Genomic DNA, 25401 nt, shown 5'->3' with positions numbered 1-25401 from the left:
ACTATATTTTTACCTCGGACTTATCTTTAAAATCTTGATTTTATCATATGAAACTCTAAATTTGAATAACTATTAGGGTAAAGCCATGCATAATGTTTACTCAATGAAAGATAATATGTATATAAATTATGATTTTCAGAGCTCCTGTCACCTTTTAACCGAGAAAGAAATCGAAAACTATGACGTTAAGAAAGACATAATATTGTTTTGATCGATTAAACTATGTTAAAAGTTTGGCTAACCAGACAAACATGATTCTAACTTACCAAGAATCATGCTAACCAATCAATTCCGCAATACTGTCAATCAAGTCGACCAAATATAATAATTTTGCTGTCCTACACTCAGCTGAAGTTCTTACCACCACTCGAGTTTAACTCAATTGGTCAACACATTAATATATCTACCGGGTTAAATAATGTCAAACTTGATAAAAATTAACAACAAATCTCACCAAACACATACATAAACAGGACATTGCTTTTATCTTTACCCAAGCTCTGAATCCAAATGACACTGGAGACATTGTTATTTGTTTTAAACCATGTAATAACTGACCATAGATTTTTCCATCAGGGCATCAGATTCAGGTCCACAATTGGGGTTTATTCAAATAAACTCTCAAGATTGAAGATAATTTTTTTTTTTATCCATACAAACAGTTTAAGAACAGGCAGTGTTTCAGGAGGGAATCATAACTAAACCCTGGGGTAAGAGAGCCAGATTCAAAGATATAATTCAAGTAAAGCCATAGGGAAAGAATCCCTCCTCTAACACTAAGCAGTGCACTAACCCATAGCATACTTCTGGGTCCAGCTTCTCGCGGTTGCCTCGTACTTGCTTCTGTCGGTCTTGTACATGTGTGCGATCTCTGGCACCAAAGGGTCATCAGGATTCGGGTCTGTTAGCAGCGAACAGATTGAAAGTAACACCTGGAGGAGAAAATGTGAATATGCTTAAATATAACCAAGTATAAAGGATGCGTATGGAGGATAATGGAAATAATAGAAGGCCATAAAACATGAAATGAAGAGTTAATTATAATCTTCCTGTAGATTCAATATTGACATCTTCACTGCTGACAGAAATGGTAGTTGATAGCATTCATTGAATACCCTCTCTCTATATATATTTTTTTAATATCCATGAGTATTCGGATGAGCTTACGCACACATCGACTAATCTCACGAGACAACTGTTCGACCCTACTAATTGGTAGCCACTGTGATTTGAACTCATTCCCTCTAAATTCTTTAGAATTTACCTTAACCTTGTTGGACTACTAGGCCAACCCATGATAGTTTGAATATCCTCTTTGTGAGTTTATCATTCATTTCAGTAAAACAAGGAGGCATTGCTATTCAAGAATCTGTATCCTAATCAATATTATAAGTTGGATTCATGTCTGGAATTATAATGTCACAAGGAACGAAACTAATCTCACCGGTCTTGAGAAATATAAGCAATAAGACTATGTTTATCCTGATATCCTAGATTCCTAATATAGCACTTCCGTATCGAGATGATCCCCAATCTTAAACAATGAAGTCCAGGGAGTGGCAAGGATTTCCTATCCTGGCCACCATTTAGTTGTTCCAGAAAAAAGATTCCAATATTTTTCTTCAGTAATAACAGGATATCCTAGTTACCTCATCCAAAATTGCAAACTGGACTTGACAGCATGCAAAAAACCAGAAATTAAAATTCAGGTCAATCTTTATTAGACATCAAAGCATGAATCAGAATTGCAATCAGTATTTTCCCCAGTACTTATAAATCCCATTTATGCAAAGACTGGCGACCTTAGAAATGGTTAGTGCAGGACTCCACTGTTCCTTGAGTATGTCAAGGCATATGCTACCGTTGCTGTTGATATTGGGATGGAAGACCTTTGTTCTGAAAGCAACCTATTAAGAGTTAATGAGATCAACTTTAGCCGCCAATCATATATTATGAGATATTAAATGAATTTTACTTGACAAACTGGATGTTATAATGCAACTGAACAAAAACATAAATTAGCGAATCTGCAAGTTCTTAAATCAGAAGCGAAGAAAAGAAACCAAACACTGACGCCAGCAACATGTAGACCTGGTATAGAGGCGTAATGAAACATAACACAGATAAATATGTGCAAATGAGGTCTGCAATTAACGCGACCGAGACTGCATGATCAAAGTATGAAGTAATTAAGTAAACTATAATCATTTCCTGTTAGAACTGCAAATTCATTCGGAATTTGAGGAAGGAATAGTCTGCAATAATTAAAAACATACATATATAATTTAACCTTTACTTCCAATGGCTTTAACTTCACAGCCTTGTTGGCAAATGCCAAAAACATGTATTATATTGGTCACATAAACAAGGTCTGACTCCACCGGGTCAGATTGTCTCACTTAAGACCAGCACAAAAAAGAAGACGAAGTATTTCTGCATTTGCTATAATTTAATGATTCTGAGTCGGTCTAGTTGGCAGATAATACTACTGACATATTGTAACGTAAGAAGTATGGAGGGAAAAGCGAATTACTCATCAATAAAAGAAAAAATAAAGAAAGTGGTGGTGCATATCTAAATCAATGCAGATGATTTGATGGTTTTACATTGAGTTCTATAAATTTTAACTCCTACCTTTGTTCCTTTTTTTCTTTTTACAAGAAATAAGGAAACTATTCAACCACCATGGATTGGCCTTTGCCATCGGAGCTAGTAAAAAAGGTAGATAGAGGAGCTTAGAGGATATGAGTTCAAATCATGGAGGCTACCTATCTAGAAATCTTATAAGGCTTTTTGGACAATTAAATGTAGCAGGGACAGCCGTCTATGAGTTAGATTAGATAATGTGCGTACAAACTGATTCAAACACTATTCATTAAAAACGAGGGAGTACGGAAAGGAATTTGAAAGTACCCAACAAATCCCCCACCGCACTTACAGAAAGCCCTCCCAGTTGTAAGTAATCAGAGGTTGTAATTGCAAGAGAATTTGGATATTAGGAGCACAAAGATCTAATAGCATCCCAATTGTTTCAAAATCTCTGCTTCTGTCCTTCAAGATGCAATGATTCCCCACCACCCATATTTGCAATGAATAGCTTTAATTTTAACCATGTAACCCCAAAAACAACTTTGGCATTCAATTAAAAAGGGTAGTTAATTTATCTTCCATGCCAAGCCCTTACATTTAGCTACCGAGAACCAGGGACTTTTAGCACTTTGTATAAAAGAGCAAAAGGATCATAATTCATAACAAATGCAATTGATCTATGTAATACTATTTTAACTCGTTAGTACTTAGTACCAATTTAGTAAATGAACAATTGAACATCTTTATGTTAAACCCCCAAAACACTTTTTTTTTGGGGGTTGGGGGGGGGGGGGGGGGGGGGGGGGGGCACCAGGGCAAATTTTTTAAGTAGTTTTTACATGTTTGGAGACTTTGCAGGATTATTCACTGACAAACTCTCTTTTTCTTTTCTTTCTTTTTAATTCAAATAATTCGTGAAACTATATCATGAAAGCAGAAACGATTTTTTCAGAGTGGCACTACTAGAAATATCTGCGAACCACCTGAAGATAAACTCTCTTTTTCTTTTCTTTCTTTTTAATTCAAATAATTGGTGAAACTATATCATGAAAACAGAAACGATTTTTTCAGAGTGGCACTACTAGAAATATCTGTGAACCACCTGAAGATGCAAATCGTTGGCATTCTGTCTGAAAGATCAATCAAAGAAGTTTGAATATAAATGAGCATATGGATAAGTAGTTCGCAAAGAAGCATATTCTAACTAGGAAGCAGAGAAGTTCGCAATTGCTCAAGCAAAAGAGGCTGCTGGTGCTAAGGATATTCAAAGAAAAACGTGGACCTTTTTTTCCTTTTGAATTTGGAGTTAGGTTTCAGTGGGCAGTTAAAGGGTTCTTTGTGGGTTGGTCTTCTAGATTATTTAAAGAAACCGGAGGTTATTCATCGCCAATTCCAAGGAAAAAGAAGGAAAAGGCAAAGGGAGAAAAAAAGCTAAAGAATGTAGAGAATTAGCAAATTCAGCTTATAGGAAAAACTCTTAAAATTCTTTCTGTTTTGACCTCAAAGGGGATTTTAGTTCTCTAGGAGAATTCTTTAAGAGCTCTATAGGAAAATCTTTTAGCAAGTTCCTTTTGTTGGGAAATTTATAATTTCTCTTATTTGGATTTTCTATCAAGTTATCTTGTTTTCTTGCAATCTCAGTTGGATAGGGATCCTTATACTCATCGTAGTCGTAACAGAGTTTTGTACTTCGTAACTTTTCACCATTTTAGTGAAAAGTTTGTTTCCTCGTAAAAAACAAGCATGCCTAAGTAACATAGAAACAATGTCATCTAAATGGAGCAATCGTTCTGAAGTACCTTGGGTGGTTTAAATGGATAATCTGGAGGAAAGTGAATGTTGACAAGAAACACTCCGCCAGCATATGGACTGTCAGGAGGGCCCATAATTGTTGCTTGCCAATGGAACATGTCTTCAGCTACTGGGCCTAAAGATGTTCATTAAACAGACAACTAAAATTCGGTAAGTGAACATAATAATTCTATAATAACACCTGAAGTACATGTACATTAAAAATATAATAAAATGGACATAATTGTCCCAGAATCAAATTTATCAAGGAAATAAGCCGAAAAATGGAAAACAAAAACAAACAAATATAAAATTTACAAAAATTTTCAGTTATAAAGAAAATCATGGCGTATAGTGTTGGGTTGATTGCTCTGTAAGACTAAAATTGGTTCTTACCCTAGTAACAAATTTTGGAAGCTGACTAAAGAAACCTGACATCCAATTTGCCATTCACACAGTAAGAACTATAATTAGATTGAAAATTGTGACACAGCGAAAAGTTAAGATTGAGAATCCTTGATAGTCAACTTTAACTACCACTCAGGAGTGATGTGGTCAAAATCTGAGGTTCAGAATAAATTTGATTACATAAACCTCTGTTTGGTCGAGTATTTTCAAGGGGCAGTTTCTTTCAACTTTCATTCTGCAGGTGTCAAGGCTGATTGTCAGCTAAGAAAAAATACAATTTCATTTTCTCCCCAGTCCCTTAGAACTCCCCAGCTCAGTGACCATTCATTATCACATGAAGCACATGATTTAAGCTCGGCAATTCCAAACATGCACAAGGATCATATACTAGAACTAATCGATGTGTTACTGTGTGATCCTGATATAGGTATTGCTGTTTTGCAACAATTAACATTTAGAACGAGAGATCAGAACTCTAATCGCCGTCTTCTCACATCTTGACATCATGACATGTCCGAAGCCCAAAAACGTTCAATACAGCACATACAGTCCATCCTCCGGCTAAAAAACACAATAAGAACTAGAAACAAGATCAAAAACACCGAACAAAGCTCCCTTCCAGAGCTCCAGAAAAATAAATCAAACGAGATTTTTCATTCGTTTTAATCCCTCCCTCCTCTCTTTCAGAAAAACGATTTTGAGAGAGGAAGAAGAAGAAGAAGAGGAAACCTGCACTGCAAGACGTAGGAGGATCCTTCTGGAGATCCTTGAGCTCTTTCAAGATCCGCTTCGATGCCATAACCAAATCCAAAAGAGTCCAACCTCTGCAGATCGTTTGGAGTTGATAAAAAAGGAAAAGAAAGAAATTAAGCAAAAACAAGCAGCAGAAGAGAAGAGAAGAGAAGAGAAGAGAAGAAAGGAATAGAAGAAGGTCGCTCACCTTGAGAATGAGATCCTCCTGCGTGTTTGTTGTTTTGCCTGAGAGAAGAAAGAGAGGACTTACAATTATTTACAGAACCCACTTTTATATATTCCAAATATTAAATAAATAAATAAATAATAATAACAATAATAAACACACAGAGAAAGAGAGAGAGCGGAGCACTGTACTGTACTCCATAGACTCGTGTAGCTGATTGGTCTACTTCATGTGGACCCCACAATGAATATTCAAATATTACAAATTATGTTTTTTTTAATTAGTATTTGAACATCCTATGTTTTGATAAGAGTGTTCAAAATACACAATGATTCATAAAAATCCATCAATTTAATCAACTTGTGGTTTGGGTTGGTTATAAATTTGTCTAGGTTGGGTTTAATTCAAATAAATGAAAATTTGAATTTGGACAAAATGACCGGTTAAAACAAACCATTTAAAAGAATGGCAACAACTTTTAGTTTTCAAGAATGGCCAAAGAAAAAATAAGAATTATCGTTGTATTATTTTTTCTCAAGAATCCTGTCCATATATATTTTTTCTGAGAATCCTACTATATTTTTTTCCAATAAAATCCTATCTATACTTATCGATTCAAATATTTTTCCCACCAATTTGGTAGAACTATACTCTACAAAGTTCTTATGAAAAAGTATCCATTAAATTAAAATCTAAAAGAAAATTTAAAAAAGAAAATCATTATTGAAAATGATACTAAAAAAACAAAATTTCAAATACGGTAAGTAAATACGAGGTGAATAAAGGTACTTGATTTTCCTTGTTTACAACAGTAAAAAGAAACTAGTTAGGTGCTGTTTTCTATTGTTTTACACTTAGAAACCGTATTTTAAACTTAGTTTAGTGTCTAAAACCTTTCATTCGGAGTTATCTTATGTTATTATACATGCATATAGGACATTTTTACATCATTTACAGTTAATTTCTAACGGAAATTACAATTTGTACAGAAAAAATCCAAGCTAGGCGTATGGGATCTTGCCCAATTCTGAGAATGCTCTCAATGTAAAATGCAAGTGTTTTGAAGCTTCCCAAGTCCCTCCACGTGTCAAACCAACTTAAAGGATGTTTTAAAGGGATGACTCTCAGTCTCAACCTCCTAACCGACTTGAAGTGATATGAACCAAAGCGTCTTCGTGCTCAAGGATTTAAAGGAAAGTGTTGGAGAATCTTATGTCCAAATTGACAACAAATTGGAGTTGCATTAAATGAACTCTAGTTTCATTTATGGCCAACTCAAGTTACATTAATGGAAGTCAAAGTTGAACTCAATATGCATTAAATGAACAAAACTTTAAAGTGCTTCAAACTAGTTCAAACTTCATTTCATTTACTTTTAGAGGGTTATAAACTCTTGGTTTTATGATGGAGTAGTTTCATTCTCAGATTTAAAGCACACTTAATTGTATTTTCAGTTTTAAACCTTTCATTCGCCACTTTTAAGTTGTTTTTGAGTCAGTGGTGGTTATGGGATTGATGTACCAGGGAGTTACAACCTTTACATTGTGTTTAGGTTACTTTTAGGCATTGTTTTGGAGGCCATATATAGCCTAGCTTATTCCGTTGTAAAAGACAGATTTGAGATTTGAGTTTTGAGATAATGAAATTTGAGCTTATTGAGCCATGAGCTTTTCCTTTGCATTTCTTGTGTTTTAGAATTGCATACTAGAATCATTCAAGTAGCCTTGATCAAGCTAACTTGTGGAGTGATTCGAATCTTGAGTTCGGAAAAAAGTTTTCTCTACTCTTGACCTTGATCATCAAGGTAAATTCGTTCTAACTTCTTCTTTGGGTTGAAATCATCTTGTTGGGGGTTTTAACATTTGTGATCTTGAGGTTTGCATAACCATAAGGGTTCTTAGATCCAATTACCTATTGTTTTCTTATCATAAAGTTCTCTATAAATACAGCATCTCCCCCACTTCATTCATCATCCTCAAGTGATCATTTTCGACTTTAGATAATTTGTTCTCAGCTTAATATGTTTTCCCCTTAGTTCTTAAGTGCTGTTATTTTAAACTTAGTTTATTTTCAAGTTCATTCTTTGTTTTTCAGCTTGTTACTTTTCAATTGTAAGCTTTTGATCTTATTAAGTTAAATTCCAACAAGTTCGTTCATCTTTATTTCTCTCTCTACCTTTGAAGTTGTAATCACACAATCTTGTGGAATTGACTGAGTACTACTCCCCAATCTTGAAAGGGAGGTTAGGGTCATTTGGGTTATAACTCCACCATTTTTAGCTTGTTTTAATTATATTCATCTTTTAATCATGTCTCTTATTTACATCAATGTTCAATTATGTTTTTTCCATGAGCTAAATTTATTTTCACAAGCCCAGTCATAGATGATTAGCTAAAGTTTTCAAAATCGAACCAGACAAAATGTGTTTTTCTTTTCTTTTATCACTTAAGATTGTTTTACAAAGTTAAAACTTGATTCGGCCAATTAATGTTTTAATCAAGCATCAATACTAAAATGGTGAATATATTTTACAACTTTATGGATTTAACTTCTAACAAAATTCGCAAGGCTAAGAAGAATGGAAATATTCTAGCATTTTAGACAACATGTAGATTGGGAGTTAAGTGTAGCTATCCTTAGCTAATTTATATGGAATTTCTCACCCAAATAACTCTCTTTTGGAGAATTATTAGTTTGGCTCGGGTACCCTAAACATAGGACCTTGACCTGAGGTTACAGTTGGTTTTTATTAAATTAAGTCTCCCTCACTTGATACCTCCTGATATGAAAACCCAACTCACAGAAAAGTTAGAATAAGGTTACCTTGTTGATCGAAGGTCACGAGGTAAAGGAGAAGTAGTTCCCTACTCAAGATTGAACACTCCACAAGAGAGGTTGATCAAACTTAACTTGAAATTCGAAACTTGAAACCTAGATTAAGAATTGCAAAAGTTTCAAGCGCTCGTTGTGGCCGGAAACAACTCATAGGCACAAAATCTCATTCAAAACTAATCTAAAAAACAGACTGTCTCCCGACTAAACTCTAAATGCAACATCATCAATCATACAAAAACGACGAAAGTGTCCCTACTTAACGTGTTCAAATGAATGGTGGTAAAATTGCAAAGCAATAAATTACATAAAAGAAACTCTTAAATAAAGTTATATCATAGTTTAAAGTACCAGGCGGTTCATATCACCTCCAGTCTCCTCTCTCTTCCTTTGTAGACTCAACTCCAATCATCTCTCTCGGTGTATTATCTTCTTAGATTCAGTGAGTTATGTCTCCAGTCTCCTCTCTCTTCCTTTGTGGACTCAACTCCAATCATCTCTCTCGGTGTATTATCTTCTTAGATTCAGTGAGTTATGTCTCCACGTGTGTGTCTATATATGTCTATATAGATTCAGTGACTTCTCCCACCACGTGTGTGTCTATATATATATTCAAGAGAGTTTATATTTGCTTGACCCAACTCGAAAATATAGGGACGAAAAAAAGACTAGAAACAATAAGGTATAATTTATGAAAAAAAAAGGTTAGAATCTAGGTGAGATAGTGGAAGTTAGAACATTTTAATTTTAAAAACAAGAACCAAATAAAAATAGTCAAACAGTCAAAATCAAACGTGCACAACAATTCCAAAATAATCAAAGGAACGTTTTTCATTATCAAGGACCATTTGACCATTTTTTTTAAATTGGACGAAAAATAAGAACACCTGCTATAAATTCTTGTGAAAATTCTATGGATTAGGTTGATTACAAGGTTCACCTAAAACTGAATCGAGTGAACCCAAAATTATTATTAATTTTAAGACATTTCTTTTGCTTACGGTAAAATTATAGATTGATATAATTTAAATCAAGTTAATTTTAAAACAATTTCTTTTGTATTGCTCAACTTGTTAAGACGTCTATCTACAATCGAGAGGTAATGAATTTTAATCCCACCTTGCATATTACACGCGCATGTGTATATATATATTATTTAAATCAATTAATATCAATACATTTTTAAAAATAGAATCACTGCTATTAAATATTATAACAACCAAGTTTAATATTAATTGAGGGTTGTTCTAGTAAAATTTTATTTTAATTGATGTAATTTTATTTTAATTATTTATTATTTATTAATATTAAATAAATGGTTATACTTATAATAAAACAATATTTACTAAAAATAAAATAATAATAAAATAAATAAATATTTATTATTATTTTAATTAAAAAATATTAGAATGATATATTTTTAATTAGTTAAAAATAAAAAATACATATATTAATAATAATTGTTATAGAGTTAGATTCCTATTTTGATTTGAAACAGTTTTAATAAATAACATGAAATGATTTATGATTTTTTTTTAAAGAAAAATAATAAACAACATTCTTATTTCAATCGATTTCATTTTGATTTCTTTACGATGAATCAAAATATATAATAACCTATTTTGGAGAAAATATTTCCAACTTATGGGCCACGCCACGTAGGAACGAGAAAAATAATAATAATAATAAAAAAAAGAAAGATACCACCGTAATTATTAATTGGCCTCTCCTTTCATTTTCAACCCCCAATTATTTACCCCTATACTCTCAAATGATGATTAATAGCCGCTGCAACCTGTAAACTGCACGTGGAATTCATAATTGCAAATTATCAAACAAAAAAAAAAAACTCATAATGTCAAAAAGATTTCCGTGATCTTAATTTTATAATAACTCCTTGGCTAAACTACATAAAATAAAAATTCTTCAAAAGTTTTATCATTTATAAACGTTAATTTTAATTATAAAAAAATTATGAATCTATCAAATACTACGATGATTTTTATTTATAACAAAATAAATTGTATATCCATAGTAAGTGATTTTTTTATTATTCTTAAAATTTAGTAACATTTATTAAAATAAATAGTTTACGATTGAATAAATTAATTTATATATATTTACAGCAACCTCATGGTTGGATAAACGTGCATTAATAGCTGACCAGCTATGCTCTAGTTGTCCTTAAAAATATTGTTATTGTGTGTCTAATAATAAAATTTACTTTCAAACAAAGTTTTAATTACGAAGATACATGTTACTTTTAACTTTTTATTTTAAATAAAATAACTTTAGATAATGGTATATTTGTTTTAGTAAAATTATTTTTTTCCATTGCATTCCTAAAAAATATTATTTAATGTTCGTTGAAAGTATATCATAAAGTAAAATGATAGGATAGTTATTTTTTCTTCATGTATATGAGAAAATCAGTATTTAAATAAAACAGACAACCTAACCATTTTTAAATATGTAAAAATATTTAAAATAAAAAATAATGATATTAAAATTAACTACAAAATAAAGATTTTAAAATTAATTTATATAAATAAAGACAAAATTTTGATATTCTTCACCTTTTATGTTTCATTCATTTAATCCATTTTGTGGTGCACTTAAATTTTGTTCCCTAAATTTTTTTTTCAATATTCATAATTTGTTTAGGTTATATCTTAGGAAATTTTCAATATCTCAATTTAAAAACACGAATATTCGTATACTTTACTTCTTAATAATATATATATATTTTTTTTTATCAATTTTGATATACATAATTTTTATTTGCTAATTATTAATTTAATTTTTTTTATTATTATTGTAAAATAATATTTCAAAGACAAATTATTACATAATAGAATGATATTTACATTTTTGCTCCCCTAAACAAAATGTTCAATAATAATTTGTTTATGTTAAATCTTATGAAATTTTAAATTGATTTTTAATATCTCAATTTAAAAATATAGATATTCTCCTATTTTACTTCTTAATTATATATTTGGTCAATTTTGATCTATATAATTTTTATTTGTTAATTATTAATTTATTTTTTTGTTATTGTAAAATAATATTTATATGTTAATTATTAATTTATTTTTTTGTTATTGTAAAATAATATTTCAAAGATAAATTATTACATCATAGAATAATATCTAAATTTTATCTTATAATTTAAACTAATAAATAACGAAAAGACAAAACTAAATTTAGAATCTAATTTTGTCAGAAAATAATACTTTAAATCTAGCGTATTAATTATTAATAAATTGTTAACTAATTTATGAGATATAATAATGTTTCGAGAATTTAGATGGTTGGGGAGAGAGAATTAAAAGTTGATGAGAGAAGTTTTAAATAAACAAGTTAATGAGAGAATAAAATTATAATTAAATAAGGGAGAGATAAATGAGAAAAGATGAGAAAGTCATGGGTATTTGGTTCGCAGTTTTGTCCGGATTTATTAAGTCTGGGTTTGTTAAGTCTGTGTGTTTGGTTGGTGTTAAGTATAGGTTTGTTAAGTCTGTTTTTGTATTTTGTTAAACTGCCTTTATTAAAGTTGTGTTCGGTTGGTTATAAACTAATTATTTTACAGAAGTCAATTTTTTTGTGAAATTAAGAAATACTATTTTAAGGATATATAAAATATTTTTAATATATTTGTCCATCCATTTTTTTTCAATGATTAATTTTTAAAATAAATATTCAATTATCTATGAAAATACTTAAAGTATTTATCAAAGTCTAAACAAGAGTATACAAATTCAATTGACATAAATTTTACCATAGAGAAAATGTTATCAACCATTTATTTAATTTTTCACTATTTACTATCTTAAGAAAATTTGTTTACTTAATTATCATCAACATTACTATTAAATTTCACTTTTATTTATCTGACAATTACGTTTATTACAAAGTGAAAACTTTTTAAATAATAATTGTTTAAAAACTACTAAACTTGATAAAGTAAAAAGAAGATATAAAATTAAAATAAATAATTATACAAAATTGTAATGTCTTTCATTAATTATGCAAATGACTTTTATTTTTCACAAAATACATAAGAATACTTACATTTTATGATATTCTTCAAGGTACATTTCAACATACATTCTATATGGTTCACCATCAACAACGAGTAAACCAACAAAGTATATTTCAAAGTACTGTAAATGTTAGTTTTCTTTCTCATTCATCATATTATCTTCATAAATTACAAATTTTTTAAACTAAAATAATATATTTACAAAACTAAATTTCAAAACTTAAAAATAAGATTTTTTTTATTGGATTATATTTTCATCGAATATCATATGAAATTTTAATAGAAATATTAAATAAATATTTCACAAGATTATTCAACTTCTTCCTAACAAACAAATTCTAATACCTAAATAAATAAAGATTTAATATTCTTTAAAAAGTTTCTATCTTACCATAAAAATTTTTACAAATGTGAGAGCGATAACAAAATGTAAATAAAAATGGTAGAAACAAAATGAACAACTATATAAAAAAACAAAAAATAATTAGATTTTACTTGGATCATTTGAAAAAAAAATCTAGATAAACAAGTGTTAATATATGAATTAATTATTTATTACATGTAATTTTAATTAAATTGATTTACTTATTTATAATTACAATTATAATGAATTAATTTTCTCATTTATTTAATATATTTAATTAATAAAATAAATGTATTTTAAAGGAGAGAATAAAGACAAAAATATATACTGTACTAATTTAGGAGTGGAATAATGCTTACTGTTGCAACCTTGGGATGAAATAGTATTTAAACATGAAGGTAGAACTATAACAAACATGAATTTATAAAACTATGAAACAAACGAGAACTTATCTTAACAAATCCTACCCACCGTTTTGAAAACGGAAATAGCCCTAATTCTCTACTCTTCCTTTGGAATACTTAACCTTTTTTTACTGTAACTTTGAGTTGATACTTATTTTTAATTAAATAATTATATAAGTGGGAGATCGAACCATAACTTTAGAGATAATAATAGATATCTTATCCATTTAAGTCATGCTTAGATTGACAACTTCAAATTAATAATTAATAAAAGCAGTCACTTATATAAATAAAATAAAATATATATTAATTTTAACTATTCTCATTTGAATGTTAAATTTAGTACTTTACTTCGTATATACTATTTAACTTCTTAATAACATAAATATTATTACATATAAATTTAGAGATCCGGAGAAGGTTGGGATGAAGGTGGGGAAGACATTCCCCAGATGTACTTGAAAAAAAAGGAAGGAAAAGGAAAAATCCTTATCTTTATTTTTATTATATTTTACCTTTTTCTTTTTTTTTTGTTCAAAGGTGAAATCTTTATCTTTACCTCCATGATTGATAAGACAGAAAATTTTGTTGTCTCCTTCTGATTGGGTCCCACATGATCCCATCCCTCATTGATAATTTTATCATCTGTAAATCTAAATATAAATATATTTTTAAAATTATGTTGTTGTTATTCTTTCATCTTTCAAGATTTCGAGGTCTCAATTTTATGAAATATCTCGATTTCGATTTATATTTTTATAGAAGTTAAGAGAAATTAAAAAATCATAAAAGATATTTAAATTAATAAATAAACATTATTCTATTTCTAAATAAGTCAAAATGATTAACATTATGTATATATTAGTGACATTTTATAGATATTTTTTATATTTTCTCGATTTTTTTATACTATGCTGAAAATGTAGATTTATCCATCATGTCGATGTCGAACGATTGGATACATGAACATATCGATGAAAATGTTGACATATTGAAGAATATTTAATACCATGATTATAAATTCAAACATTCTAGTTCCACTAGAATATAGTTTTAAAAAATCACAGACTGAATTCATCATGCTTATTTTATTTTTATTTTGACTGCAAAATAGGCATAAATATAATAACCAAACTCAAGTCTTAAATCTATGCTGTCAATAATTTGGTTTAAATTGATATTTTATCCATACGTTTTTCCTTATTCCAAATATTAATCTTATAAAAGATTTTTTTTTTCTTTCATATCTATCCAATCCATTCATATTTAGCTACATAATTTAAGCGAGCGAGACCCACTGTGAAAAATTTTGTCATTCCTGGCTTCTATTTGTAAAAATATTGATATAAGGTTAAATCTACCGTAATACATTAACATGAGCATAACTTAATAAGTTAACTGTAAACGATAACGTACTTCTAAAATCAAGTAATTCAAGTTCTCAGGAATCAAGTAATTCAAGTTCTTACCTTGCATTTATCGTATCCTTAACACTAGTTGCAGCTAAATAAAAAGTCAATATGATTTGAACTTTAGCCAACTGGAATCGAGTTGAAGAAAAATAAATTTAGCAGTTGTGTTCATTTACTGTTACAAAACTAGAATCTGGAGAAGAGATTCAAATGAAAATCTAAACAAAGAAGATTTGCAATAAACTAAATGAGATCATATAAGAAGTAAAAGAAAACAAATGGCTCAACCTCAACTCAATGAGACTGAGAGGTTGAATTTTCTGTCTCAACCCCAACAGCTTGCTGTTGCTGCATTGAACTTTCAGATCGGTTTGTGGAAGAAGGTCGATTCTCGGCTTCCATCGGTCGAACGTTCTCTATCATCTTCACTACTTCACCCATTTTCGGTCTCTGATCCGGTATCCTTGCTACACATGATAAGGCTATCTGTAACATCTCAACCATTTCTTCCTCTATATTGGGATACCTCATCAGCTCTACATCAAATACTTCAGCTGTCCATTCCTCTCGGACAACTGAATGAACCCATCTCACCAAGTGCACGATCTCTTCGCCACCTGTCGCATGTATCGGGGACTTTCCAGTTAGAAGCTCAAGGAGCACCACGCCGAAGCTGAAAACATCAGAAGCCTGTGTTGCCTTTCGGGTGTCTGTCACCTCTGGGGCTCGATAACCAGCAGCACGGGATATCGGTGGAGTGAGCGAGTTCGTTATGGTTGCTAGTCCAAGATCAGACACACATCCATACTGTTGAGAGTTCACAAAGATGTTTGACGATTTCACATTTCCATGGACGAGCTTCCCTCCGCTTTCGGCATGGACACGGGCAATCCCTCGCGCTGCACCAACTGCAATTCTTAGTCTTGAGTCCCAGTCTAATGGCGTTTTTTCCTCTCCGCGTTTTCCTGGAGAAAAAGGACACATCCATGACTCGTAGAGAAGAAACAAGACAAGCAACTTGAGAAATATATTGAAACAGCAGACTCAGATTTCCCATGCTGTGGGAGAGCAGACCCTTGATAAATTTGTGTTACTGAAACTCACTTTAGGACATCCAATTATATTGCTCCTAACTATTGGCATTCGACAATCAGTTCTCACTTCGGGCAACCAACGTTAGATTGAGCATGTGAATCAATACGATGTGGGACGAAGTCTAGACTTAGAAGTTTACCTCTATAACTGATTTAAAGGGTCTAATATAACGTCATGTTTTTTCTTTAGTTACAGCAAATTGAGGGTGTGGAGGTTTGAACCTCCGATTTTAAAAAATGAATAAATGTCAATTACTGCTAGGCTATGCTCATGTTGGGGTCAAATATAATGTCACGTTCTTCTTAGCAAATCAAAATATTAACTTCAATAATGATTAGAACTTGGTAAAATCCTATTTGCTTCTGCAGTTGAGTTTTTCAGCTTCAACTTCTTTCCCACCAAGATAGAAATCCTCAAAGAAACTCACCTGAAACTCCTTACTAGCTGTGCCCTAATTCAAGGAAGAAATAGTATTCAATGAAAGATTGTGATTTTAGTTATAATCTTCAGCAGAGTAAAGGCATTGCAGCATAAAAAAATGAAACTACAATCATCATCAGTTTGTTCAAGGAACGGGACAGTACATAGTCGAGATAGTACATACCGTGTAACATAGCCGAGACGCTTCCCTGACTGTAGAAATCATAAACCATCAGCTTCTCATCCTTGGAATAATAATAGGCTTTCAACTCAACCACATTCTCATGCCTGATACTGCCAACGATCTCCATTTGCTGCTCGAAATCGCGTTTCCCGGCGCTTACATCCTTCAACCTCTTAACAACAACTGTAGTAGCATCCTCCAGAATTGCTTTATATGCAGTGCCAAAAGTCCCCTTCCCCAAGACCTCAGCAGAAGCCCTCAGCAAATCCTCCAAGTCAAAAGCATAATGACACCCTTCAAAGAAAACCAATCTGTTGTTTGCATCTTGAGTCCTAGATATCACCTTCTCCGGCGACATTCCGCCCTTCTGCAAATTCCCCGAATATTCGTCTTCCCTCTTCCTTCTCGAGCAGCAAACAAGTATCAGAAACCCAAATGCCAGAAGCCCCAAAACGCCTCCAGCTATTATGATTCCTAACAATGCTGCTTCTCCAAGCCCCCCAGAATTCTTAGGCTTCGCATTCGACTTGGGCAATGGCGGGGGCACAGGAGGATTGTTCGGTAAAGGACTTTCGAAAGACACCTCATTGCCTACAAATACGGACCTTGGAAATCTCTGCAGCGATTTAGGCACACTCCCACTCAAGTTGTTGTTAGACACATCCAGAACCTGTAATTTGGGGATTTTCAGGTCAGGGATTTCTCCCGAGAGTGAGTTATTGGCGAGATTCAAACCCGTGAGCTCTGTTAAATTAGACAGTGAAGGAGGAATGCGGCCATTGAAGCCATTGTTAGAGAGATTCACAAATGTGAGATTCTTCCAGACAGAGAAATTGGAAGGTAATGGCCCAGAGAAGTTGTTGAACTGAAGATAAAGATAAGACAAATCGCTAAGATTTGAGAAATCAGAAGGGAAATCCCCGGTTATACGGTTGGATCTGAGGCTCAATATTTGCAGCGCCGTGAGACGGCTGAGAGTATTCGCCGGAATCGGGCCGTGGAAGCCAACTCCGGGCAACCGAACAGCTATAACGCGAGATTCATCCTCACTGCAAGTTATACCAGTCCAGTAATTGCAAACCGGAGACGACTCATTCCAATTAAGCGAGCGAGAGTGAGGGAGATTCTTCACGAAATCAAGTAGAGCTCGCTTGTCTTCAACTGGGTCAGCGTTACTCGGCGAATAGACCAACCCCAGAAAGAAAACAAAGCAGAAAATCCGCAGAGCTTCCATTAGAGGCCTGTGGAGCAGAGAAATGTTTCTGCGAGGGCCTTTTTGCTCCCTCCACGCGCGTCTACGGTTTAAACTGTAGCGAACCCAGCAGAGGGAGAAAAGAAAAAGAGAAACGGGTTAAATAGATTAGACAGACAAATTTGAAATCAGTATAAAAAGGGAGAATGGAATGAGAAAGAAAAGAGGGAGATAGAAAATCCAGATTCCAAGGACATTGTCGAGAAAAGTAGAAGCGATTGCGATAAAACTCGCAGGGTTTGAATTTTGAAGTTTAGTAAAAAAAAAAGGGTTTATTATATTCCACAAATTAAGAGTGCAGAGAGTCCTTCACTCGAAACCAAGCTTCTTTTTGTTCTTTACCCAGTTCAGCATTCGCTTTGCTGGAAATTGAAGGAATCCCAGAATTACAAGAAACGAGAAAGGGTAAAAGAAAAGAAGATAAAATAACATTTTCCTAGAAAACAGAGCAAAAGCAGCAGAGTATTAGCTTAAGATCTAAATCATTAACCCAGAGAGACCTCACACACAAACGCAAACAAACAAAACTTCAAAAATTCCCAGCTGCCCCCGTCGCTCAAAAGGCAAAAGCAGCTCACAAATCTGAACAAGAAATTTCAAAATGTAGGTCCTAAAAGCTGCTGGGTGAGCGAGAAAAAAAAAGTGCAATGATTTCTCTGTAGCTAATGCCGCTGGTTAAAGTAAACAATTGGCATCAAATTCAAATGGAAAAAACAGTAATGGGTGGCTAGAAAAGGCAGAAAAGTTATGATTATTGAGGTAGACTCGCAAAAAGGGAAGAAACAGAAACAGAAACAAACAGAAAAATGCTCAAACCGCTGCCATTGAAGCCTTGAAGAAGAAGAAGAAGTTGTTTCAACAGCAATGGCGCTTGTGTCTGTTATACGCAGAGGGAAAATGGGGATTGAAGAGAGAGTAATTGATTATATGATAACTGAAGAGAGTGGAGAAAACGGTAAACTAATAATGCAGCAGCGGAAGGGCAAAACCACAGTAGTGATGATTGCGAAGCAATTTTGGATGGGTTAAATTGAATGTGGGAGAAGAGAGTTTCACGAAATGTGGGGCCGGTTATTAATTACAAGAAACATTTGGGGGGCTTTTTTTTTTTTTTTGAGCAACCTGAAAATAAAATTTTCCCTTTTTTGTTTATCTTCATAATTATTTAATTGATGGTATTGGTATTTGTTAGTACAGTTGATAGTTGGAGATTTTACACCGACGAAATTATAATAAATAACATAATTTAATATTCTCAAAAAAGGAAAAAAAAATAATTTAATGTGGTAATTATGTATATTATTTTTCCGCACTACGGAATAACTATGGCGAGTCTTATTTATTAATTATAGATGTATTTACGAAACTATTTGTCGATTATATACCATTCAATTATTTTATTCATTTTGATATTTTGTCCTCCTTTAATTTGATAGTGACTTGCAAATTTTTGTGTGTGTTGAATTGTTTTCATATTTATAGAATTGGGGATAAAAATATTAAATCTAAATAAGTAAAATATGAGTTATGTACGTGCAAATTTCACTAAACTAAAATAATATTTAGTTAACTACATTGTTAACTAAATATAAAATATTTATTAAAAATTGTCGAATATGACTCTGTTGAAGTAATCTGATTCATGAGGGAAGAAGATACTGACCATTTAAAAATAGGTTTGTTCATCAACGAAACGTTACATTTCGAGTGCTGTTCAGAATTCTCAAAAGCTTGGGAGCAGGTTTGCCCTTCTAGATTTGCTTCTTAATGAGGGAGATGTTTATGCTTTTTTTTAATTGTTTTCTTTATTTATCATCTTAAAAAAATTATAGTGGCTATTTATCAATAAACATATTAAGTCATATTTCTTAGGAGGTACTTGCAAAATTAGTAAAAAGTTAATATGAATTTGTAAAAGTAGCCACCACTTTTCAATTTTGTAAAAATAGCAAAATATGAGGTCAACCAATGCAACAGAAAGTAAAAGTCTAATATATCCTTAATGAACACGAGACATAAAGACGTAGCTAAATATAATAATATATTATATTTGATTTGATATATCATTGATATTCCTGATTGTGAGTGTTGATATACCAACGATATACCTGGTATACCTAATATATTACTTATGTTCAATTTTTCTTATTGAATTGTGTTGTGTTATTTACAAATTTTAAATGAAATGTTTGTCTTTTATAGCTAATATGAATGTTGCTATATCATTGACATACCTGATTTGTTATATTATTGAAGGAATCTATAATATTGATATACTTGATATGAATGTTGATATACTATTGATATATCTAATTTGATACATCATCGATATGTATGAAAAACCGGAAGGGAAAAATCGAAATAACTCAAAAATCTAAAATCAAATTTCAAATGTCATGTTTACAAAACTCAAAAGTTGTTGCTACATTTACAAATATGACGAATATTTCAACCAATCATTACAAATTCCCTAATGTTGTTAGTGACATGAATTCACACAATTTAATATTTTTTTAGTACAACCATAGATCTGGTGGGGATGAAAATTCAAACCATTATCTTTTTGTCGGAACATATACCTTAAACCAGTTAATTGTGAGGTTGCATTGACAAAGGGTGGAGTCAATATAGGTCATCATGACACAGGGAGAGCCCGATCTTGACAACAAATACAAAGGGTAATACTTGTATGGTTGCACCACACTAGCACGCAGATTTCTTTGTGTGCATGCACATGCTCTTCTTGCGCCCTTTCTTCGTTCGAAGAAGCAATGGACAAGCTACTTAGCTTGACCAATCATTTGAGTCAAATACGCCATCAATATATGACATGATTTTTATTTGCATGTGAATATATAGAACTAGTGTTTTCTATCTGGTAACTCTATTAGTTAATTGCATCCGAATTTAGGGCTAAGAAAATGTATAGGGAAAAAATAAGCTAGTTTGTGGGTAAAAATAAGCTAATGGTAGGAATCAAATTAAAATTTACAAGATAAGGCTAATGTTTAGGTTTCCGTTTGAGTACTTTATTTCTAAAGCTACTTACCATTTTAACTTGATAATGATGGGAAAAATCTCCCGTGAGAAATTTAAATAAAGCAATAAAATAAAAAAAACATAAGAAAACCACGGCGCACAAGGGAGAAATTCTCGACCCAATTACACAAAACAATCTTTTAACTAGAGCTGGTATAGCAGACTTAAAGTATTTCTACAAATTCAAGCCCATGAGCTCATTTTACAGTAGTCGGAACATACCTCCTCCTTGTACTTTTCCGATGTGGGACAACTTCTAGCATATGGAGACGGACAACTTTCATTTCAATATTTTGCCAAAACCCAATAAATAAGATCCATTTTATCCTTATATTTTCACCTATTACTCTAAAACTTATGGGATTGTTCAAGTTGTCAAATTCAAGAATCAATTTAAAGATATAATCAATCAAGCCAATCAACGAAGAGTGCTCAATGCTTTGCTTCTTGCCCGTTGCAGTTAATTTATAAAATAGGCTAAGACATTCACGGAAGAATTAGAAAGTAATTTAGCTCACAGTGGAAAGAAAGAAAACAAAAAAGAAATATATATATATATATATATATACATATACATATATATATATGAAGAAGAAATAAAACTTTTCATTACGGTACAGAAAGGTTCAAAAAATGTAAAAAGAATCAAATAAGAAATTAAATTCTCAGGAGAGAAATACAGGAACTCTAGCTTGGCCCTTCCTCTTTTAGGCTTAAACGGAGTAACAAACTTACTAAGGTTCAATTTCGCACATGGATCACTCTCTCGTATAAGCTTACAACATCTTCTCCTTACTTTCTCCCCTCTTTCAATCGATTAGGAAATCTAAACAAAAGGACCTAAATCTAACTAAGACTATCTAATGAAAGAATGACTTCTTATAGAATTGAAACTAAAGGAATAATGCTGGAATATATGGCATTCCAAATGGCTACTTCACGTGGGTATTTACAGGACTCCATCAGTCTTGTGATGGTCAGAGAAAATCGTGGGACTAACTTCTATCAACTTGAATTGATTGAGGGTGGACTGCTAATAACAGCCTCGACTAACTTAGTCTGATTGGTCAGAACTTTGACGAGTCTAAAACAACCTCGAAATCAGCATTTTATGAACTTTGAACATCTACGAGTGTGCCGGACACATTCAAAGTGTGCCGGACACATTCAAGTGTGCATTACCTTGAAGTTTTAACTTAGAATGTGCAATAAAGTTCACTGTTTTACTCAAGTATGCACAAATAAAGTATGTACAATGAATATTGACAACTTATGCTCTATGTACAACTAGGATTCCGAATAACACAAATTAAGACCATTTAGCCTTTGAAGCAAGGGCTATTAGTCAACTTCTTTAGTTCCTTATCAAGAAAGCTTTAATTGTCAGCTCTCTCACTAAGACAGATTGAGGGGACATCATATTGATTGACGCAAGATAAAGACATGCATTTATGTTCAAGCCAAAGTATTTTAAGATAGATATGAATCAAAGAACGCAATGTCTTTAGAAAGGTTTCTTTCTAGCCATACGTCACAAAAGAAGCACACCCTGAAAAATAGTTGATTCAAAAAAGGAAAATATTCCATTTGTGGTGGCCAAAGAAATCAAATTATATATCCCAAGCAAAGAAAGTCATTTTGGACAATTTGGAAATTGGGAGCTTTGTTTGAAGTGGGAAAAGGCCAAGAAGTAGGCCAAAAAAGGAGATTGAAAAGAAAAAAACAGAGCACATGGAAGTGTATATATTTGAGATAAGCAAATTGAGATGGCCAATTCCAAATCAGCCACATCTCCAAGTTTAGCAAGACATTGAATCATAAAAGCAGAAGAATTAAAATGGTCTATCTCTCGTGTTGTTTTGGAGGCAAAGGCAAAGGCAAAGGCAAAAAGTTGACATGTTTTTGGTCATATTGTTCTGTCCCATGGTTTTGTTTGGTCAGGTTCTAATGCTTGTCTTCCAACCAAAACAAAACAACAAAATACAAAGTCAATATGTGGTGAAAACTTGTGTTCCAAAATGATTTTTATTTTATTTTATTTTTATGAGTCAAGTATAGTCTCCTCTGATTTGACTCACTTCTAATGCTTTGCAACAACCTTTTTGGAGCTCTCTAAATGGATTCCACACCCATCTCTTAAATCTACTTGTTTGGATTTTTGATTTGCATAGTTGATGAAATAATATAACCATTTGGAATTTCTTCCTGTTAAAATCCCACCGTATTGATATATCTAATCAAATTGAATTTGATTCTATAGATCTGGTTCATATTGGTTCAATTTTGATCAATGTGTTTTGGTTAGTTAGCTTTCTTTAATTGTTGGGTTAGATTTTCAAGATTTTCGAGTTAGTCTTTCTTAAATCTGTTGATTCCACATTGATTTTTAAGTCAAATTTGACTTTCTCATGCCATTAAATTATTAAGACTTTTTTAAAAAATTACATGAAGGTTAATAGACATGGAGGTTATATATAGAAACTAAATTTAATCTTTGTGAGATTTGTTTAGGAGAAGGAGAGAATTGAAATACAAATTAATCTAAATATATATAAAAAAAAATTGTTATGAAGTGAGAACAAATTTTTTAAATTTGTGTTTAAATTTATTTTTGAAATATGAAGACAATTATTAATATTATTTAATGTTTAGATTGAAAGTCAAATTTAAATTGATGAAAGACTCAAAGTGGTGGGACCCACGTAATGAAGAATGATAATTGTATTAATGAGAATGAATGACAGTCATCTAAAACATGAGATAATGATTATTTTTTATTTTAAATTCCAAACCTTGTTTATTAGTTTTTAGAATGAAATCAATTTTAATTTGACGGAGACCTAGAGAAACACTGAGACCGATCAAAATAAAGAAATGAAAAAGACATTTTCCTTAAAAAACTTAATAATAAATTACAAGAGTAGTAGAGTGACGAAGGAAGACCAATTAGATCACCATAGTTCAAACTTAATTTTATCACAAAAGTTGATGGTTCGATTTCTCACTCTTTTAAATATATTATAAAAGAAAGGAGGAGGAATGAGGGAGTCATTTGTCCCTCGCTTAGTTTGTCGTAACTTAAAAAGTATATATAAGATATTGAAGATTTTATAATTTTCTTTATATAAAATGTTATGATGCAAAATTTTACCGTCTTAGAACATTTATGGTTACACCCTGCCTACCGATGGTAATGATTCTCAATTTTAATATGAGACAATTAAAGTATTAAATTGCTATGGACATTTTCATATAAAACTATTATATTTATGTAGAAAAATAGGAAATTATATTCTAAAAAAAATATTTATTTGTGAATTTGTGAATTTTTCTATTGATAGCTCCATAAAATTAAAAACTCGATAATTGTACTGGTATCAACCTTGTAAATTAAAAATGAAGTCTACCAAGGGAATTAGAATAAGTGAATGATTTGAATTTCCATCAAATAACAATCATCTCAAGTAAACATGACATTGAATTCACAATTTCCAATTTCTTGTAGAAACGTTTTTCTCTTTTGGAACATAATTTATTTTTGTCAAAAAACAATGCATAAAAACAAATTAAAGTTTTGTTATAAATCTAATTTATGTCATAAAATATGCATTTTTTTATTACTACTTTTATAACATTTGTGGAAACTTTTCTTCATCATGGCTCTACAAATTATTATATATTATTTAATTATTTTCCTATTACAATGAATAGCAAAAATATTTATCAGGATTTTTTAATTTTACAGGCAAAATTTTAAAATCAAAATTCGGTTGTTTTGTTATTCAAACATTATCTTTGTTGATGTACTTCAATATCAAATATCAAGTATATTCAGCCCACTAAATGTATGAATTATAATTCATATTAGGTATACCAGTGTAAATCTTATTTAGGTTGAATATTTTGATTTAAGTAACATTGTAGTTTTTTTATTGATATATCAAGTATATCACTAACGTAACTTATATACCTTATATGAATGATATACTTTCGTATTAGGTATATCATTGATAAATCTTCTTTGGACTGAAGATTTTGATTTGAGTAACATTGCAGTCTTTTTAAAAGAAAAATTGCAAGTTTCTTATTAATATATCAAGTATATAAGTATATATCATCACTAATATAAGTAATATACATTTGAAGTATTTCAAGCAGATTTTTTTTAAATAATTATTTATTAAAAGTAAATGGCAAAAATAGCGTAGGTTTCAAAGTAATTACAAAAGTAGGTAGATAAATCGTAGGAATGGACTGCAATTTGACCAAAGTCGCAGGCTTAAATCGTAGCCATTGACCGTGACTAATGCAAAGTCGCACCAGACTTCTCCTTGACGTGGCTCTAGGGCCATTTGTTTTCTTTAATTTTAATTTGGAAGTCGCAACGTCCCTTGTTTTTTTATTTTTTTCTTATGTTGAATTTGGAAGGCCAGCGGCTTCCCTTTTTCTTTTTTTCTTTTTTTATTTTGAATTTAGGAGGATTCCGACCTCCCACCCAATCCCTCTCTTTTTTGTTTTTTTTTTTTAATTTTTTTTAAAAATCGAAGATTTAAGAAACAATTAAATTGTATAATCTTAATTTTCTCCATATTTGAAAAATAGTTCATGCATTACCTATAACATGGGGGACATCTTCCCGTAATGTAA

The 25401-nt window shown here is 31.4% G+C and overlaps 2 protein-coding genes across 4 annotated transcripts; both read right to left on the bottom strand.

Annotated features, from left to right (window-relative positions):
* Nucleotides 1-585: 585 nt before the first annotated feature.
* Nucleotides 586-5858, bottom strand: LOC111015271 (ubiquitin-conjugating enzyme E2-17 kDa). Of its 2 annotated transcripts, XM_022290231.2 has the most exons (5): nt 5729-5858; nt 5518-5612; nt 4389-4516; nt 1803-1907; nt 586-932 (listed from the first exon to the last, which is right to left on the bottom strand). In XM_022290231.2, the coding sequence occupies exons 2-5, from the start codon at nt 5585-5587 to the stop codon at nt 789-791; spliced, it is 447 nt and encodes a 148-aa protein (XP_022145923.1). In that variant the 5' UTR covers nt 5588-5612; nt 5729-5858; the 3' UTR covers nt 586-788. The 2 variants fall into 2 exon arrangements, with proteins under 2 accessions (XP_022145923.1, XP_087981515.1); XM_088125389.1 differs by lacking the exon at nt 1803-1907.
* A 9040-nt stretch (nt 5859-14898) lies between these two features.
* Nucleotides 14899-18703, bottom strand: LOC111015302 (putative inactive receptor kinase At4g23740). 2 transcript variants are annotated; one of them, XM_022290292.2, is made up of 3 exons: nt 18532-18703; nt 16464-17770; nt 14899-15729 (listed from the first exon to the last, which is right to left on the bottom strand). In XM_022290292.2, exons 2-3 carry the CDS (start codon nt 17695-17697, stop codon nt 15059-15061), a joined length of 1905 nt encoding a protein of 634 aa, XP_022145984.1. In that variant the 5' UTR covers nt 17698-17770; nt 18532-18703; the 3' UTR covers nt 14899-15058. The 2 variants fall into 2 exon arrangements, with proteins under 2 accessions (XP_022145984.1, XP_022145986.1); XM_022290294.2 differs by lacking the exon at nt 18532-18703 and adding an exon at nt 18216-18496.
* Between the last annotated feature and the right edge of the window lie 6698 nt (nt 18704-25401).

Source organism: Momordica charantia (assembly GCF_013281855.1).
Source record: "Momordica charantia cultivar OHB3-1 chromosome 6 unlocalized genomic scaffold, Mcharantia_2.0 BLBB01000006.1, whole genome shotgun sequence".
Lineage (NCBI taxonomy): Eukaryota > Viridiplantae > Streptophyta > Magnoliopsida > Cucurbitales > Cucurbitaceae > Momordica > Momordica charantia.
This window is presented reverse-complemented; position numbering and strand designations above follow the sequence as displayed.

Bases quoted from the DNA above. Each gene is read 5' to 3' on its own strand.
- LOC111015302 (XM_022290292.2), bottom strand. From the start codon at position 17,697: ATGGAAGCTCTGCGGATTTTCTGCTTTGTTTTCTTTCTGGGGTTGGTC. The intron at 15,730-16,463 runs GTATGTACTATC...CTTTTTCTCCAG, and splicing joins CGTCTCGGCTATGTTACACG to GAAAACGCGGAGAGGAAAAA.
- LOC111015271 (XM_022290231.2), bottom strand. From the start codon at position 5,587: ATGGCATCGAAGCGGATCTTGAAAGAGCTCAAGGATCTCCAGAAGGAT. The intron at 4,517-5,517 runs GTTTCCTCTTCT...GAACATCTTTAG, and splicing joins TCCTACGTCTTGCAGTGCAG to GCCCAGTAGCTGAAGACATG. The intron at 1,908-4,388 runs GTACTTCAGAAC...AACTCTTAATAG, and splicing joins ATCCATTTAAACCACCCAAG to GTTGCTTTCAGAACAAAGGT.